At 44.6% G+C, this 18,740-nt stretch overlaps 2 protein-coding genes across 5 annotated transcripts in view; one reads left to right on the plus strand and one right to left on the minus strand.

Annotated features, from left to right (window-relative positions):
• The window catches only part of trappc14 (trafficking protein particle complex subunit 14), a 97,794-nt gene that overhangs the window by 1,398 nt on the left and 77,656 nt on the right, over positions 1-18,740 (plus strand). The window contains exons 2-12 of one of the 4 annotated variants that reach the window (XR_011034469.1): positions 90-173; positions 275-389; positions 1,232-1,318; positions 1,445-1,565; positions 2,143-2,290; positions 2,403-2,464; positions 2,537-2,709; positions 2,968-3,104; positions 3,404-3,603; positions 3,713-3,877; positions 4,626-4,818. Coding sequence is in view for 3 of the 4 variants with exons in the window: in XM_068308459.1 (XP_068164560.1) it covers positions 90-173; positions 275-389; positions 1,232-1,318; positions 1,445-1,565; positions 2,143-2,290; positions 2,403-2,464; positions 2,537-2,709; positions 2,968-3,104; positions 3,404-3,603; positions 3,713-3,877; positions 4,626-4,629 (1,296 nt within the window). In the remaining variant the exon portion in view is untranslated. Of the gene's footprint in view, positions 1-89; positions 174-274; positions 390-1,231; positions 1,319-1,444; positions 1,566-2,142; positions 2,291-2,402; positions 2,465-2,536; positions 2,710-2,967; positions 3,105-3,403; positions 3,604-3,671; positions 3,878-4,625; positions 5,513-18,740 lie in introns of those variants that run through there. The other 3 variants (XM_068308460.1, XM_068308459.1, XM_068308461.1) reach the window with 3 other exon arrangements.
• Positions 5,549-18,740, minus strand: part of zanl (zonadhesin, like) — an 89,302-nt gene continuing 76,110 nt past the window's right edge. Inside the window, 27 exon segments of the mRNA XM_068308852.1 lie at positions 5,549-5,633; positions 5,833-5,876; positions 5,989-6,082; positions 6,234-6,371; positions 7,107-7,242; positions 7,323-7,525; positions 7,663-7,793; positions 8,064-8,225; positions 9,383-9,578; positions 9,673-9,802; positions 9,885-10,132; positions 10,251-10,395; positions 10,955-11,163; positions 11,304-11,575; positions 11,949-12,076; positions 13,340-13,504; positions 13,599-13,745; positions 13,845-13,942; positions 14,125-14,269; positions 14,347-14,555; positions 14,734-14,910; positions 15,139-15,233; positions 15,647-15,755; positions 15,921-16,098; positions 16,511-16,760; positions 17,404-17,546; positions 18,511-18,713. Of these exon segments, the coding sequence (XP_068164953.1) occupies positions 5,578-5,633; positions 5,833-5,876; positions 5,989-6,082; positions 6,234-6,371; positions 7,107-7,242; positions 7,323-7,525; positions 7,663-7,793; positions 8,064-8,225; positions 9,383-9,578; positions 9,673-9,802; positions 9,885-10,132; positions 10,251-10,395; positions 10,955-11,163; positions 11,304-11,575; positions 11,949-12,076; positions 13,340-13,504; positions 13,599-13,745; positions 13,845-13,942; positions 14,125-14,269; positions 14,347-14,555; positions 14,734-14,910; positions 15,139-15,233; positions 15,647-15,755; positions 15,921-16,098; positions 16,511-16,760; positions 17,404-17,546; positions 18,511-18,713 (4,211 nt within the window). The 3' untranslated portion in view covers positions 5,549-5,577.

An 18,740-nucleotide genomic window follows, 5' to 3' on the forward strand; every position in this document is an offset into this window, starting at 1 on the left:
TTGTTCTCTGGGGGTGACGCTCTTCATCCCGTCTGCATGTCCCCTCTTTTTAATGTCTGACACGCTGTCTTCTGCTTGTCCTCCTGCAGTCGGCTCTGATGTTGGACAACCAGGTTGTTTTTTGTCTCACTGTGTCTCTGGATAAATTACCAGCCAACACACTGAAAGCTAAGGTCAGACAAACAGCATGAAGAACACAAACAGTTGTATGGCCACAGTGTGAACCCAGGCTGAGATCTGTGTCTGTGTGTGTGTCTCCGTCTCTGCATCACAGGTCATTGTGACTGTGTGGAGGCAGGTGGAGGAGGAGGACCACGGTTTCCTGGATCTGCTGCAGCTCAGGAGTCCAGGACACTTCGGACGGGACCTGAGCTCCTTCAAGGCCCAGGGTACTGACTCTGCACCACTCGAGTCACGTGTTTGACCTCACCAGTGTTCAGGAATAGTGAATTCTGGGTTACTGCACAAAAAAATACAAGGACACAAAAGGAAAAAAAAAGTATTTCTGCTTACGTTGTTTGGAGTTATGTCATTTTTGATTATAAGTCAGTTTTCAAAAAAATAAAAATCAAGTTTTCATCATTTTACTACACTTAATGTCTGTCTGCCATAAATATTGGAATCATAAAATCTGAAGAAAACGGTTAAAAGCACACATAATGTTACTGTACATTAAAGCAGAATAAAACAATATACTGTAATATCAGCCCGTAGCAACCCCCGTGACCCACAATGAGGAAGAAGCAGCTGAAGACGAGACAGACGATTTTTTTCTGTACCAAGTTAAAAAATAAAATTTAATTGTTTGTAAGTGTCTTATAGAGTCATATTAGCCAAATATTATTAAAATGCATTTATTCATAAATGCATTTTAATAATATTTGCACAGAACTGGGAATGTTTATCTACAGTTTAGCCTGGAGACGATTTCATCCAACTGGGGTCGTTTTCTGAGTTGCGTCACGTCTTGTGAAACCAATTCACAACGTAAGACGAGGTAAACCTGCACAAGGTCATAGAACGGATTATAATAATAATAATAATAATAATAATATTTTGTGGATGCACATACAGTATATCCATCTACTGAGGTGTATCAGAAGGTAACTAAAGAATAATCCCTCCGGTGCGAGATTATGAAAGTACATTTTTTCTTCCTCTCATGGAGTAATAGTCTACCTGCCCAGTCCCTACCTGTGTAGTTCTTACCTGTCCTGGTTTCCCTTCCCAGTCAGCACCGTCCTGAACGTCCTTCCACCACTAAAGGTCCAGTGCCGGCAGATGACCGTCTGTGGAAAACACTTGACTGTTCTCAAAGGTTACACACACACACACACACACACAGACACACACACACACACACACACACAGACACAGACACACACACACACACACACACACACACACGTGTCCTGAACGTGTTTTGCTGTGACCCTCGTCTCAGTGAGGAACTGCAGCTGTCAGGAGGAGGTGTGTGTCAGAGACCTGAAGATCATTCCCAACTATAACTCTTCCTACCTCCCGATGATGCCCGATGGATCCGTTCTCATTGTGGACAACGTCTGGTGAGTGTGTGTGCGTTACTGTGGGGTGATGGCTCAGAGCCTGTAGACTCTCGTCCTTTGCTTCCATCTTCATCACCAGACATCAGACACTAGTGGACCCTAAGAATAGAGCTTTGTGTTGTGGGGGCAAAATAATGTATGGGTTTGTCAAACCTGAAATACACTTATAAATAGTTACACATGTCCAGGAGACAGGTTGGTTTTTGGCAGTGAAGAACTCGATTGTATAAAACCTGAAAGACAGGATGTGGTTGAAGTGACATTTGTTGTTGTCAGACGGTTTTGGATGCTTCCCTGGAAACCCAGTGCTTCCTGTTTTCCCATCAACAAAAAAACACACACACGTACACACGGAACACACAAACGTGAATCTGTGAGGTATAAAAAGAGTTAAGGGCTATCTCACTAGTGTTTCATATCAATAACTTCAACCTAATTCTTTTATAAACACTGAAAGCCCCCCTGAACTGCAGAGGAAAAATATTTTCCTGTTGGTGGTGCTGAAGGGGGATTAGCTTCTTGCTGCTCGTTGTGTTCTTTAAGCCATCTTTCCTCTTTTTTCCCTTTTCCCCTGCAGCCACCAATCAGCTGAGGTCACCGTGGCTTCTTTCTGTAGGATGAACAGTCAGTCGACACGTTTACCCAGCATCCTCAGCGCGTTGGAGGAACAGAACTTCATGTTTCAGCTGCAGCTACAAGACAAGTCAGAGGAGGAATCCAGTGAGGTGAGAATACTCTTCAGTGTCTGAGTTTACAGAAAACACTTCTTGACAAACTTTTTTATTCTGAAACTTTTGCCAGCGTGCTTTTTTATCCATGCTTTTATTGTGTGTTCAGGGTCTGGACGTCCCATTGGTGGCCGTGGTGCAGTGGTGTTCTCCAGCCGAACCTTCTACCAGGTACCTGTAGGCCTGAACCACTGTTCAAATGGTCATGAAGGAAATTAAAATACTTGTTTGCTTCCTCTAAAGATACGTTTTCAGTGTTTACTCGTTGCCCAGCATCCGCTTGGCCCGCCCCCAGCTGGTGATGACAGCTTCCTGTGCCGCCGCTGTCAGGCCTCTGGAGCAGGTCTGGGTCAAATACACCCTGAGGAACCGCCTGCAGGACTTTCTGTCTGTCCGTCTGGTGTGGAATCCAGAAGGTGAGGAGCAGAAGAATCGTCTCACTATTTCACTCTCTGCCTTCTTCCTCCAGGTTGAGGAAGAAGAGTTTATGTCCAGAACCATCTCAGTACAGAGAAATGACAGTCCATTATTTCAAGACCTGGTTTTTTGTACAGCATTAGTGTTAAGAAGAGAAGGCAGGAGATCTACACCATGGTCCGACAGATAGACTTTTCTGTTTTCACTTTCATTGTCCTCTACATGTGCTGCTTCCACGGCCCATCTCTGCTCATCAGCTCAGGAACGAGGACAGGACCCCCTGCTGGGACCAGTGGTGTGCCAGTCTCCTCTCAGCTACCTGGGCCAGTGCAGGAGAGGCTCCACCCTGTCGGTGGTCGTGGCCTTCCAGATCCTCAGGACTGGACTCTTTGAGGTATCCTGACTGATGCTGCTGTCTGATTGGACCTTGGGTCTCCTGCTTTGGTCCTATCAGTGACTTTTGTGTTTATTTTCATTCTTTATCATTGTTTACATGACATATATTATTAATAATACACAGGTAAAGTCTGCGTGTCTATCGGATGATAAAAATGTTTTACTAAAGGCTGGATGGATTAAATGATTTTGGTGATTTTAAGGGTACGACACATGTCCTTTTGTTGTTCACCATTCCAGTGCTGCATGCTGTAACACTTCTCCATCTGCTCCATCTCCTCCATGCTAATGCTGCAGCTGAGCCAGCACATGAAGCTAAAGCTACAGTTCAGAGTCCCGGGGTCTACTCCTCTGCTGGAGGCCTCCTCACCACTGACCAACCCTTCGTCAGCATCAGCATCATTTGCCCCCAGACACACAGAACTGCAGGAGGGTCACAGCCTGGGTCGATCTCAGAGCTTCTCCCATCAGCCCCCGTCCACTCCCCACCACGTCAGGTACAGAGACGTCGCCATCTGTCTGTGACGTTGTACTTCCTGTTGACATCGCTGACATCCGCTCTCAGATATCTACCCAATCGATCACCATGAACATGTCTGGCTCCAGGTCAGGCAGCACCGTGGAGTGTCGGGGCTCCACCCCTCCTGTTAGGTCTCCAATGGGGAGAATGCCCTACCCGCCCCCCACCTACACCACAGTTTCACTGGACAAGATAGCCAAACGAGATTGTAAGGTGTTAGTTCTGGAACCAGTGCAGGAGTCACATGGCAGGTAAGAAAACCACTGTAAGACCCCCACACGCTCCACGCATGTTAGTAAAATCAGACCCGTGTCATCATGGTTAGCATGACCAGAACAGCTATTGACCAGTGCACTGGTGTGGTGCTGGCTCCACTGGTCCAGCAGGGCTTGTTTGAAACGTAACTACAGTGTGCTCCAAGAAGAAACATCCTCTGTTGATCCGTCTTTGGGAAAAATTATTTTTTTCTCACAATTATTATTACTATCATGATTATTATTATTTTATATTATTATTATAAGTATCATGATAATTATTATATTAATATCATGATTATTATTATTTAGATTAATAATAAGTAATTATTATAATTAATTACCAGATTATTAATAATCTGGTTATTATTATTATTATTATTAATAATAATAATAATATATTATTATTATTCAAGCTCAGATTTTAATGGTCTCTTTGGGTCTAGAAACAGCCACCCTCTGGTCCTTAGCTCAAGGCCAGTGGACTGAGTTACCTGATAGCTAACTTTGGCTGATAGCATTTTGAACACATTTTGAGGGATCTAAAATCACTTTTATTAAAAAACTCTTAAGGAAATATTGAGATGTAATTTTTTCATGCATGTCAGACGTTGAATTTATAATTTATTCATAAACTATAGATTAGAGTAAAATGGTAGGATAGTGTTCGTTTGTAGAGGGAAGAACCAACCGATTTCTTACAGGTCTGGTAATCTTCATCAAATTCTTGTGTTTCTCCTCACAGATGAAGAGGAGGAAGGTTTAACAGACATGAGCAGCTACCGCCTCCTCCTCCTCCTCCTCCTCCAGATGCTGGATGTGTTGCCGGGAGCAACGAACAGATGGACGGTGTGACTCTGCGGGGTGGAGGCGGTGAGAGAGCTCAGGGAACCACAGCCGCTTCACTGGTTTATCATTTCGCTGTCGTTTTCCTTCTGGTACGTCCTTCAAGGCTTCGTTCCATTTCGGTTGTTGTTTTTACTGTCGTGGTGATTTTGCTGATGTGCCTCCATCACACATCAGACACATTCTTCAAGGGAAAGGTGCCATAGAATTAAGGTTTACTATACTTATTTATTGATAATGCAGGGTGGTATAGGATTTTTTTCTGTACAGTCAGGATTTAAATATTTTTTCTCTTTGCTTCCTAACATTCCATCTGTGGTCCAGTCAATTCAGCTGCATTCTTGCACTCTTTACAGTTTAATTTCTGACTGATGTTAGTTTGAATAAACATGCAACGCCTGAAGCCCTGAAGACGAGTTCACGCTTCAGTAACACTGGATTGTTTTTGGGAACGTTAATCCATTTATCACATTTTATTTATTCGTGGTAGTTATTAAATGATGCTGTGACACAGAAAACGTACGTACGATTATATCTGACGCAACGCAGGAAACACATTCAACACCCACAGCTTAAAGGAGGCTATGTCTGCTGATTAGTGATGTTGATGGGATCATCCTCTGGGGAACATGAACGTCAGAGGGGTTCTTTGTGTGTGTGTTTAATGGTGTTTAGGGTGTGTTGATGTCGACACAGACAAACACATTTAACTTTCTTAATTGGATTCCATTCCAACGACACAAATACACAGAAGTACCTGAGAATTAAACACATTTAACACATCAAATGGTTCATTTCTGACAGTTTTATTTTTGCTTAATAGGGCAATCAAAAGAATCAAAAGAACAATTTTACATCGAGGTCACTTTGTTGGTTCCCTCATCGTTAATGTCCTCATACAGGACACCTGAAAGACAAATACGATCAGTCAGTGCTGCACAAACTTTTAACGTCAGATACAGGAAATCAGCTGAACGCTCAGATGTACTGATGGTGGTGTTTGCTGGTTGGTGGGTTATCATGATTGTATGGACTAATGAAGACCCAGGGAAGGTACCACTATCTAGATAGATAACTAGTCCTCTGCTCATGACAGTAAAGCTTACCTGTTGAATTCATGCCGAGGTTTCCCCCTCTGCTTTTGTTTTTCCTGTTCAAGGAAAGAACCACAAGAACACAAGGTTAAACAGTGACCGACACACACACAAAGACATTCTTCGACACACACGTTTGGATGTTTGACACACCCAGCTGAGACTCACATGAGTTTTTTGTAAATGCATATACAAACTGTCAGGATGATGGCGACGACGGACACTGAGGCCAAGACGGCGATCACGATGATCCACTTGGGGTCTGTAACAATAATTGATTTCAAATGAACACAAATGTTCGACCTGAAGCCAGAGATAAAAACAGAGCCGTCTTTGGGTTGAGTGTGTTTTGCTGATATGCCAGAGGTTCTATTCTCTGACCCGTCTGACACAGGAGTGTGAGCCGGTCTTACCGAGGCCTTCCTCCTCCGTTATCTCCACCTCACAATTTATGCCTTCAAAGCCCTCCATGCAGCGACAGCTGTAGGTGTTGTTTGTCGCATCCTGACACTCCCCTCCATTCTGACAGGGGTAGCTGAGGCAGGGACTCACTGCAAATAACAGAACAACAACATCAAGGCTTTGTTACACCTCAGAGTGGCTCCTCCCTCAGAACAATCACCACATGTCCCACAACAGTCCCAGTGACGCCGAAAGAGAAGTCGCATAAGATGAGTGCAAATAAAGTCTCAGTGAATGTGTCTCTGATCAGATCGTGTTTACTCCATTACTAGAATTATATCCGCTTCAAAGCGGTGATGTAGTTGTCAGTGTTCGTCCGTCCGTTCATTTATCCACCAAACATCTTCACAACCGTTGCAAATAAAAAGATGAAACAAAAAGCACATGACTCAGGCAGCAAAGGGGATGAAAATGAGATGATGACCTTGACCTTCCATGAGAAAACTAGGTCAAGGTCAAATTTCAACTTTTGTACACTCAGGAACCACATTAGAAAGACAAGGGAGAAGGCCAGTGTGAGTAAGACCATAGATCAAAGCTAGTGCTTTGATCAGTGACAGTAGGTCAGAGCACTAGCTTTGATCTTTGACGTATGACAGTAGGTCAGGGTAAAATTTTGAATTCAGGGGTGTAGCGGGATGTTATGTATCAATAGATGGATCCTTTAGTGTTCTGTACCCTTCAGCGTTGTCTAAACCCCAACAACACACCTCTTCTTTAGTACGGTAGAGTGTTGTTTTTCCTAGTGTGTGTGTGAGTGTGTGTGTGTGTGTGTGTGTGTGTGTGTGTATGTGTGTGTGTGTGTGTGTGTGGATAGCTGGCACCTCTGTAGCAGTCGCGTTTCAGTTCGTAGATGGTGCAGACGTGGCTGTCCGGGCAGGCCTTGGGTTGGCACACGGCGCCGGTGGTGGTGCATTCACAGGACTGGGAGCAGTCCTCAGTCACAAATTTCTCCTTCAGCTGTGGGGTGAAGAGGATGAGGAGGATGAAGAGGGCTGACCGGTGAGACAGACGGACTTGACCTCTGGACCCCCCCTTACCTGGTAGTATCTGTTGAGGAAGGTGCAGCCACACTGTGGGTACGGCACACAGCTGCCCTCGCTCATCACGAAGCCTGCAGCACACTGACAGCCTTCCACGCAGGTCGTCACGTCGCACTCGGAGGGCGCCGCCAGGTTGGCGCAGGAAGCAGGGCAAGGCGTCATACAGGTGGTGTAGATGCTGTTGGCCTCACAGGTGAGGCCTAGGAGACAATCACAACCCAACGTTACAGATTCACGAGAGGTCCATGTGGGGCACGTCACCAGACTCTCCTGCTTCACAGCTCTTCCTACGTGGTGTGAATGCAGCAAGGGGTTGTGTTTGTGCTCAGCGTCTCACCGCAGCCCAGTTGCTGTCTCCATAGTCCCAGTGTGACTCCAGCCTCCTGACAGGCGGTGGCGTAGGCTTCATAGCTGGCACAGCGAAGCTCAGCGCTGCCCCGTTCAGCACAAAGGTCGAACACACAGTCCCTGCACAGCAACACACACTCAGTTCCTGCTGCTTGTTACCAATGTATGAAGACAACATATTTTGAATGACGTAAGCCAAGTTTTACCTGTATCCGTTTGTTCTGTGAATGCAATTACTATATAAGGTAGTAATTGCATTAAAAGGAAATGCGCTGGCAGCTATAAAATTAAGTGAGTTTTACGAAGAACAACGAGATCAACATATTCTACACATACTCAAACAAAGTTAACATGATCCAGCTTGTGGATTTTTGAGACATTGAAACTCACTCCTGGTATGTCTTCGGGGGCAGGGTGGCATGACAGGCTGCAAACGGCCCAGAGGGGTCAGACAGCGCCCCACACTGAAAGTCGCTGTTGAAGTCATTGAGCTGGGCTGCAGAGCAGTCTTTAACGTCAAACCCTGAGTCTGGATCCGTCTCCAGCTCTCGCCTGAAGACAGACGGCAGCAAGGATTGGTTAGATGAGTGCTCATTAGATTCACTTTGATGCTGTGACAACATCCAGATGTTAATATTTAGAATATTTAGAAATGTAAAACACTTTTAAAAAGATATAACAAAATTTTATTGACTAGATCTTAACTTTTAACTTCATGAGCTCGTCCAAAAGTTACAATCCTGGCCACTGAGTGCCGTTCAAAACAACTGGACACTATTTGCAGACATTACGACAACTTTTGTATCAGTAGTTCATTTCAGTCCCAGCAGGTTAAAATTGAGTAACTCTCACTGAGTCTGGAAAATGAATACCTTCTGTTGAACTTCCCTGACTCACGTCCAGTTCAACAAGGTGCACCATTACCGTTTCCCATGGGTGAAAAAATAAGAACCTCATTGGAAGTAAAACTCCGAGCACTGAGTGGGCACACTAGTGGGCATTTCTCCACATCAAACGTTTCTACATCAATCACATGCCATTGGAAGATGAAAGTTAGGTGAGATAATGTTTAAAATTGCTGAGCATCTATAAGTTTTCCAATTCAACCACCATCTAGTTTGACCGTTTGAGTTGGGTCCATGATGGATGACCACAAACTACTCCTGAATATGGATGAAAAGGGTCAAAAGTTTGAATGTAAACTAATAGTGGACATTCAAAAGTCAACGTGCATTTTTGACAGTGGTTATATCTCTTGACAGTAGTTATATCTCCTGACAGTAGTTATGTGTCCTGACAGTGGTTAATACCTCCTGACAGTAGTTATATCTCCTGACTGGTTATGTCTCCAGACAGTGGTTATGTCTCCTGACAGTAGTTATATCTCCTGACAGTGGTTATGTCTCCTGACAGTAGTTATATCTCCTGACAGTAGTTATGTCTCCTGACAGTAGTTATGTCTTCTGACAGTGGTTAATACCTCCTGACAGTAGTTATATCTCCTGACTGGTTATGTCTCCAGACAGTGGTTATGTCTCCTGACAGTAGTTATACCTCCTGACAGTAGTTATATCTCCTGACAGTGGTTATATCTCCTGACAGTGGTTATGTCTCCTCTCCTGACAGTAGTTATACCTCCTGACAGTAGTTATATCTCCTGACAGTGGTTAATACCTCCTGACATTAGTTATCCTGGCTCACAGTCCTACCTGTGGATGGTGGGGGGAAGCTGTAAGATCTCTGGTCCATCCATCTGTCGGTTGCTGACCCTCCAGCTGTCTCCAAATTCATCTAGATCCCTGACCACCATCCCATTTGGCTTCATGTACTCATTCCTGGTGATGTCATCATAATTTCCACACAACCCTCTGACAGAGTTCCAGTAGGTGCCGGGCAGGATTATCTCTAATACACAACCAGAAAGACAGATATGAGAAATCAAAGGCTTCATAGAGAAGCTTAATGATCAGAGGGTGAGGACTGAAGGTTCTTCTCTTACCGCCAAGACTGTTGCCATCAAAGCGTACAGTTAATCCAAAATCAGTGGTGAGCTGAACCTGCCTGGAATTCCTTGTGATGGTTACACCATCAACTGGACTGAGAGGAGGTGTGACAAGCTCCCCGTTCACCTGTGTGACAGAAAATGTTTTTACACCTTCCACTTCGTACAACAGGAACAAAAAAACACATGTTTTCATTAAACAAACTGACCAGGACGGTCTTCTTCTGCAAAAAGCGAACATCGACATCGTAAACTTCAATGAACATCTGGTCCAGGAGTGACACCCTCATGTTGCCTCCACGTCTGAGGTTTTTCCCCCTCACTAACAAGGATGGGGTGGTGTTCTGTACGTTGTGGGTCTGAGCCAGGACATAGGTGTAGGGGCCCTGGAAGTGGTGGTTGAAGCCATCAAATGTTCTGTAATGAGGGTCTCCAGAGATGATGCACTTGCTGAACTCTAGAGACAATAAGAGAGCAAAAACTTAAGCTCCTCTGTATTAGCTCACTTTATGTGTATTTACAGATTATATTACAGATAAGGTTTGTTTTTTTTTGGGGGGGGAGGGTGGACTCACTGGTGGGTTTGCAGTAGAGGTCTCCATATTTGTCCAGGGTGCACACCGAGTTGGAGTCACAACTGTGGTCGGTACATGTGATCAGGCCTCCCTCTTTACAGGTACACGAGTCAAGGCACTTATCTGTCAGCCACGATTCTCCCAACTACATACACACACACACACACACACACACACACACACACACACACACACACACACGAACACACACACAGACATGCACACAATTTTAGTCTTCCTTACATGCAATTATTTACGAATTAAGTCATTCTTTTCAGGAATTTGCCGGTTTACAATAAAATGCCACTCAAAAATTTGGTCCCTGAAAGTCCTTGGTGAAAAAAACCCTACACCATAGCAGAGGAGTGAATACCCTCAGCACATGCTCTACTAATTAGTAAATGGTGCAATACATGCAGAAGTGAAAGCGCCACTGCCACCTACTGCAGCAGATGTGCAGTTACACTTAATTCTGTTATGTCACTGAAAAAGCGTCATTTCGCCGTGGGGTGACACCCACCCCCCGAGGCATCTAATCTGTGTTGTTTTTATCAAAGAGGAGGGTTTTTAGTCTATTCTTAAATGAGCTAAGCGCTATATAAATAAAAGTTGATTAATCGATTGATTTATGTATTGAGCATTGACTTTCATCCTTGATGCTGTTAGGTCCCACACTGGGACCAGATGAGCTCAGCTTGACTTACGTCATGATACTCTCCATCTGGGTCCAGACAGCCACACTGATTCAAGCGAACACACTTGTCGTCACTGAGCACGTAACCCCCATCACACTGACAGCCCTCCACACACGTGGTTGGAGGGAGGGGGCAGAAGATGGGGAAGAGGTCAGAGCAGGTCGGGGGGCACGGGGGGGTGCAGTCTGAGTAGTGGCTGTTAGGAGGGCAAGGCAGGGCTGCAGAGAAAACAGGAGGTATTTACGGTGGGTGAAGACGACAACTACATTCCTGACGTCAGTTGTTGGTCAGTGTTAGATCGATAGATAGATAGATACTTTATTAATCCCGGAGGAAATTGTATGTTCCTGTGACTTACGGCAGAAGGTGACGTTCCTCCAGTTGATGGTGATGCCGGCACTCTGGCAGGCCTGTGCGTACCCCTCTATGTTGTCACAGAGTGTCGCCTGCATGCCGTCGTACTCACACATGTCATAAATGCAATTGCCCAGGAAAGCCTCCGGGGGCACCATAGAGTGGCATGGCTTGAAGCGATCAGAGAGAATGACTTCAGCACACTGGGCGCCGTAAAGCTCCTCCTCTTCCCTTGTACAGTTGGGGTGAATGTCTGGACGGTCGTCCGGTTTACAGCTGGAGGAGAGAATGTTGGGGTGAACGTTTGAATCAGGCTCTTGGACATTCGGTTTCCACATGAATGACCTCTTGTTATTCAGACGACCATTTGAAAGACTTTCCTCCTTACTATGATAGTTTAATGTGTGTCTTTTCATTTATTGTAACTCCAACGTGAAGGCTGGTCTATCAAAATACTAATCTGAAATTCATAGTCCGGTTATATCAGTGTGTTTTGAAAGAGAGGCTATGTACAAGTATAGATATAATTCTGATAGAATGCATTAAAACATAGATTAGAAATAGAATAGAAAAAGATTTATCAATACATAGTTTCATGACATGGATATCCATATACATTTAACACGAGTAACAGGTTGAAACCACTGACCCAGGATCACTGTCGCCATCAGATTTCCAGCTATTGCCCAGTTCTATCACATCCTTGGCTGGTGTTTTATCGGGCATTAAGTTGTCATCAGAAGCGTTGTGGTTGTAGTTTCCACACATACCGCATAGCTGGATAGGAAAGAGGTGCAGCCATTTATTACAGTGTTTCATGCTGTAAGATATTTACTCAACTATAATTAATCTATAAACATTAAGACATAATCATATTATCATCCTCGTCAAACTCTTGTGACGTTTGCTCAATTAGACATTAAAGATTAATTCACTGTTAAGCTAGTTTAATGGATGTTAGATTACCTAAACTTATAGTTCTACATGTTCTCATATGTGATTAACACAGATTTATTGTTCCTCGTGCCCTCAAGTCTGGGTGATAAATGTCAGCCTAGAATGTGTTCAGACTAGACAGCAGAAACCATCCAATGATAGTCAGAACATGTCAGGATCCTACTGTCTGTAGGACAGATCGAGGTGAAAGGACCTCCCAGGAACACTAGAAGTTTGGGGGTAGTTTAGACTCTTGGTTCTTCTGTGGTTGGACGTTCTCTATGTCAGACCTGATGCCATTAATGAACCCTCTGCAGAGTTTAGCTTTCATTTCTCTCTGTTCAATAAACCTGGTGATTTGCTGAAATCTGACGTCTTAGTCGTTTCTGGAATCTGTCTGGGATCTGAGGACCGGAGAGTTGTGGTCTGTTCTGCCCTGACACTACATGAGGAACATCAATACTGTTCTGTGATTGAAATACATAACGTGATTTGATGTCATACATTTAGATTGATGGAAATGTTATGAAAGCTTAAGGTTTTCCTGCCTCAAATTATTTTGTCAATTCAAATCATTGCGCTCGTGTCGTCTGCAAGAAAATGGATGGATGTATGGATGGATGGACGGATGGATGGACGGATGGATGGATAGATGGAAGTCAGTGCAACTGTGTGGAGACTTTCTTTGCACCTCAAAAGCTATAGCACTGTCCCCTGGCAAATTCACTCTATGAACCTGGACTTTTTCACCGTGTGAACCTGGACTGTTTCATTATCATTCAATCCTGTTGGCATGTAAAGACATTCCATAGATTACATAACGATAGAGGATGAGGCTCCACGGCCAGGGATCACATATCTTTCCCTCAGTGAAATGAGTGAGGGGGTTGGTGGGTTTAACCAAGGCTCAAGTCTCACATTCACCAGCAAAAGGAATGAAAAGTGACACTCTGACTCGTGAAATTCATATCACACCCACCAAATACTACTAATCTGAATGGTCTGCCATGAATTTCTAAACATGTTAACTAGGGCTCAGTGTTTTTGGCTGGTTATAGGCCATTTGGTGAAGGGTTAGGACAAGGAGATGAAAACTTTTCCTACCTTGTTGTAATACTCCCCAGGAACAGTGATCTCTAGGTGATGAACTCCGTCAAACATCACCCTTAAGCCAAAGCTTGTTTCCAACTGAATGTAGGTTCCACTGGATATCACCTTGGACCCTGTTGAGCCAATAGAGACTGGAGTTCTCACCCGTCTTCCCTTTAACTACAAAGGACAGAGAGGAAACAGATATCAGTCTGTTTGCATCATCTCATTACTGTTTTCTGTACTCGGTCTGACAGAAATGAATTTTACTCACCAGAACTCTGCGGCTTTTTTGCAGTTCGACCACATTGTCACCAGGCAGGTAAACTTTGACAGAGCGAACATACGAGGCGTCAGGTTGGCCACGTTCCTCGTTTTTAGCCACTATCTTGAATTCCGTTACCTTGTCGGTGTCACACACCTACACACACCAGATTTAGATCAGATCTAAAGCTAACAGATGTGTTGGTGAAGTTGAGACACAAATGTTTTTCAGAAAACTCTTCAGTCCAACTCATACCTGGACTAGTGTGTAAGTGCAGGTACCCATAAACGTGTGCATCACACCATCGAACGTGTAGTAGTGAGGATCTCCAGCCACATGACACACTCCTTTACCTGGAGACGGAATGGCCAGGTGTGTGATGAGTTATTAAAACCAATGATGAAATCAATAACTTGGATCACAACAGGAGTAAATTCTTTTTTCTGTTTAGATTTTAGATGAAAGAGATCCTGATTATCATTCGTTGCTGTCAGGTATGATGAACTTCTACTGGTCCACCTTGTTGCTGGGTTACCTTTCGAGTGGCAGCCCAATACTCCCTCCACAACCTTACACTCCTGAGCGGGGCTGCACTTCCAGGGCTCGCAAGTGATGTTGTGGTTGCCGTGACACTTGCAGCGCTCTGAGCAGTTTGTCTCCGTGAACCACGTGTCTCCCATCTACACACAAATGCATATTCTCTTGCAGTGCATTGAAGATAAATAGTTTCCTTTGAGTGTCATCTGATCTCACTTACTGGTCTGTATCTCCCTTCATCGTCAGAACATCCACACTCTGACAGTGGGACACATTTGTCCCCACTGAGGACCAGGCCACTGTTGCAGATGCATCCCTCCACACAGGGCCGGTCACAGGAGCCACCAGGGCCTGCAGGGTCCTTACAGCTAGGTTGGGGACAGGCAGGCCCACAGGGGTCATAATGACTCCCTGGGGGGCACTTTAGAGCTGGATGGAGGATAATTAGAAAAGGGATGTTATGAAGATCAGTCTCTTCTGAGCTTTGCTACTTGATGTTGTTCATTCATCTTCTACACCCACTTTATCCAATGTCATAATTCCCTATCCAAACGAGATGAAGTGTTAAATGAGTCCTATGGGCTTGAAAAACAAAAAACAGACTTACGACAAAAGGTAGAGTTCCTCCATGTGACGGGGGCCCCTGCAGCAGCACACATGTCAGCATAGCTCTCTATGGCCTGGCAAAGGGCCACAGTCTGACCTCCAGTGGCACACATGTCGTAGACACAGTTTCCAAAGTACGGCTCAGGGGGAACGACAGCGTGGCAGGACTTAAAGATACCTGAGGTCAAAGAGGAAGAGTTTACAGCACGTGACATCATCGTGATGCTCTTCTAGGAGGACCAATTTTTGATACTCAGGTCTTTGAGGTTTGTGGTAAACAGTGATAAATATGTTGTCCCAACTCAGCAGTGAAGAGATTTAAAGAGCTAACAGCGACAGTGGTGAATTGATTATCCATCTAGTGTATCGGGTGTATAGGTGGCAGGCATGGACTGTCTTTTGGTACCTTCAGGATCGGTGATCATGCCACAATTGGTGGGCTTCTGGGCCTCCTCCTCCACCTCCTTATTACAGTCCTCTTGTCCTCCACCATTGGTACAGCTGGAGAAAAGGTGAAAGATTTTGAAATGGAAAAACTCCACACTTTCATCGAGAATATTACTCCTCCAAAAACTTCAAAAACTGAAAACAAACCCTGGATCTTGATTTTTTAAAATTCAAGATCCAGGGTTTGGTTAAGTTTTTTTGCAACCATCAGTACACAACGGTATCTTTTCACTATTCAGAGTACTTTTACTGCCCCAGGAAGAGATCCATGATGGTCGTTATGCTGCCCCGCTTTGTGTACCTACAGTAGCTTTAGGTCCACGTAACAGTACAACTGCTTATTAATTTATTATGTGGCTGTCGAAGAAAGAAGTATTTTGATGGGCTCTTTTTGCCATTACATAAATCTAGTAGTAATGAAGTCTCTGATTGATCAAAGGTGGTATATAACTGGTGAGATGACTCACTCAGGACGTGGGTCAGGAACATGCCAGCTGTCTCCCAGTTCATTGGTTGTAGCAGCAGGTGTGTTGTCTGGTTTCAGGTTGTCATCCTTTGAATTTCCATTGAAATTTCCTGTCGGGGTAACAAATATTGAGACCCACGATAGGAAGATTTCTCAACATGAGAAAACATTCAGACCTGCTATTTGAGAGATGAGAAACTACTGGACAGTATGGCTATAACAGCATTGAGAGCCTGGGATTGGACACTAGCATCTGGTAATCCTGATGATCTTACCACACATGCCACAGAGCAGGCCGTTGTAGGAGGTGGGCATGGACACATCAGCATGGTGGTCGCCATTGAAACGCACCAGCAGGCCAAAGGATGTCTCCAGGACAACAAACTTGCCACTCAAGTAGATCTTAATGCCACTGATGGAGGTGACAGGTGGGACAACGGCTGTCCCATTGACCTGAAGGACAGAGTAGAGGGGGAACTTTCTGCATCACTGCTGCTTTAAATGCGGAAGCGCATGTATATTTTTATTTATCCCGAATTCCTTTACTCTTAATTCTTATTTCTAAATTCTTTATTCTTATTCTAAGTTTGTCTTGAAATTCTGAAACAGAGCGGCTTTAAAAAAAAAAGCAATTTCTGAGGTTAGGCAGGCTAGTAGATTTTTGATGCATACTGAAAATAAAAACATTACACAAATATTATGTATATCATAAAAATTGTGGTTGTAAATCATTTAGGTCCGATTGTGTTTGCCTGAGTGTAGGGAGACTACCAGTGCCCTACTGGTTCCCATTTGAAGGAGACCGATTAATAAACACTCATAGTCCTTTGTCAGATGCTGCAGGAGCCTCAAACGTTACTGTTACCTGCACAGAGCGTCCCTTGCCAAGGATGACCGTCACTCCGCTCACGTTGATGACCACAGCTCTCACGTAGGAAACCTTCTTATTGCTTCCTCTGTGTTCATTCTGGGTGTCTACCGTGAAGTATGGCAAGTCAATGGAGGCGTTGCAAGGCTTGGTCAGGGTGTAGGAACAGGCCCCCATGTAATGATGGGTGTGTTTGTCAAAGGTGGTGTAGTGAGGATCACCACATACTGAACACATGCCATTTTCTGGACAAGAGAAACAAGAAGTTAGTTTCAGGACTTCCATTACATCACATATGTTATTGGTTTGGATTGAAATGAACAGGTTTGATAAAAGAGACCACACAGCTGGGAGATTGTAATGCCCCACTTGTATTTAGGTTTGCTTAATTGAATTAAATTGAGTTAATAAACACAAGCTAATAATGAAGACTTTAGAGCAGTACTTCAGGGGACATCTCAAAAAGGACCTGAAGAACCAGTACCTAAATGAGACCCACTTGAAAGACCCATCAATAGTCCATTAGTACCAAAGTTTAAGAAGACACTTTAAATTTCCCAGAAAAAACATTTCATGGCCCGAATTCTGGTGTGTTGTGATGAACACATTAAAAAAAGGCTTTTGAGTCCCCTTGTCTTGCTCTTTTTTTTTAAACTGGCAAATGGTCATGATAATAGAGTTCAGTCATCGCTGGACTCTCTGTAGGCTCTGCAGGAATTTGTTGATGAAATGTGATCATGGAATAAACACAAAGAAACAGAGAAAAAAGACTAGAAATCATGGATTTACTTGTTGGTGGTGTAGTTGGTCCAGGAGTTGGTGGTGGTGTAGTTGGTCCAGGGGTTGTTGGTGGTCTAGATGGTCCAGGAGTTGACGGTGTTGGTGTTGGAAGAGGGCGACATTGATATTGTCCATCTTGTAGCTGGCAGCTCTCAGTGGTTGGTTCACAGCTGCTGTTGTGACACTGAATCAAACCTCCACTGTGACACAAACACTTCTGCTCACAACCCTCCAAGTACCAGTGATCATCCACCTGACACACACACACACACACACACACACACACACACACACACACACACACACACACACACACACACACACACACACACACACACACACACACACACACACACACACACACACACACACACACACACACACACACACACACACACACACACACACACACACACACACACACACACACACACACAGAGAGAGAGAGAGAGAGAAAGGTCAGATAAATTCAAATAGTCCTGAAGCACTCCCCACAAGAAACCACCAGGGACATGGTCGAACCTCTCCACATCCATAAAGCTCATATGGACCGGTTGGGTAAACTCCCATGAACCCTTGAGCACTTGATGGACAGTGTGGAGCTGGTCCAGTGTTCCGTGACCAGGATGAAAACCGCATTGTTCCACCTGAATCCGAGGTTCGACTATGGGTCTGATCCTACTCTCCGGTACCGTGGAGTAGACTTTCCCCGGGAGGCTGAGGACTATGATAACCTACAGTTGTAACACGCATGCTGGTCCCCCTTTTTTGAAAAGAGGGACCACCACCCTGGTCTACCAATACAGAGAAACTGTCCAAAACAGCCATCTGATATTACAAAGACGTTTTAAGACAATCCCTGAACCTCTTGATAGAGGTAAGATCTTAAGCCCGAGCCCGAGTCCAAGCCCGACCCGGCCCAAAGCAACAGTGAGACACATGTCCCCAACCCAAAGGCGAAGAGACGCAACCCTCTCGTTCAGCTCCTCTCAAGGCTTTGGGGTCCAGTGCCCAAGCCATGGGTGGAGTTGAGCCCGACTATATTAAGTCTGTACCTCTAATTCTCCCTCACAAGCAGAATATTGACTGGAATATTGACTCAGATAAAGGAACAGACCAGAGAACACCACACACCTTCAGATATGTGGATTACACTTCTATCACTGAGCCACAGCTGCCCAACTGGAATGTGATTACAGCTCGTTCTTCACACTTACGGGATGGTAGGATCCGCTGGCGTCCACACAGCCACAGTCTTTCAGTGTTACACACTTGTCGTTGCTGAGGATGAATCCTGGGTCACACTCACAACCCTCCACACAAACATCCTCACAGCCAGGTGGTCCAACCACACTGAGACACGTCTCTGGACAGGAGCTCACACATAAGGAGTAGGAGCTGTTGGGAGGACAGTCCAGACCTGCATGGAGAGGCAGAGGCATGTATA

This window comes from Antennarius striatus, chromosome 23 (assembly GCF_040054535.1).
Source record: "Antennarius striatus isolate MH-2024 chromosome 23, ASM4005453v1, whole genome shotgun sequence".
NCBI classification, from domain to species: domain Eukaryota; kingdom Metazoa; phylum Chordata; class Actinopteri; order Lophiiformes; family Antennariidae; genus Antennarius; species Antennarius striatus.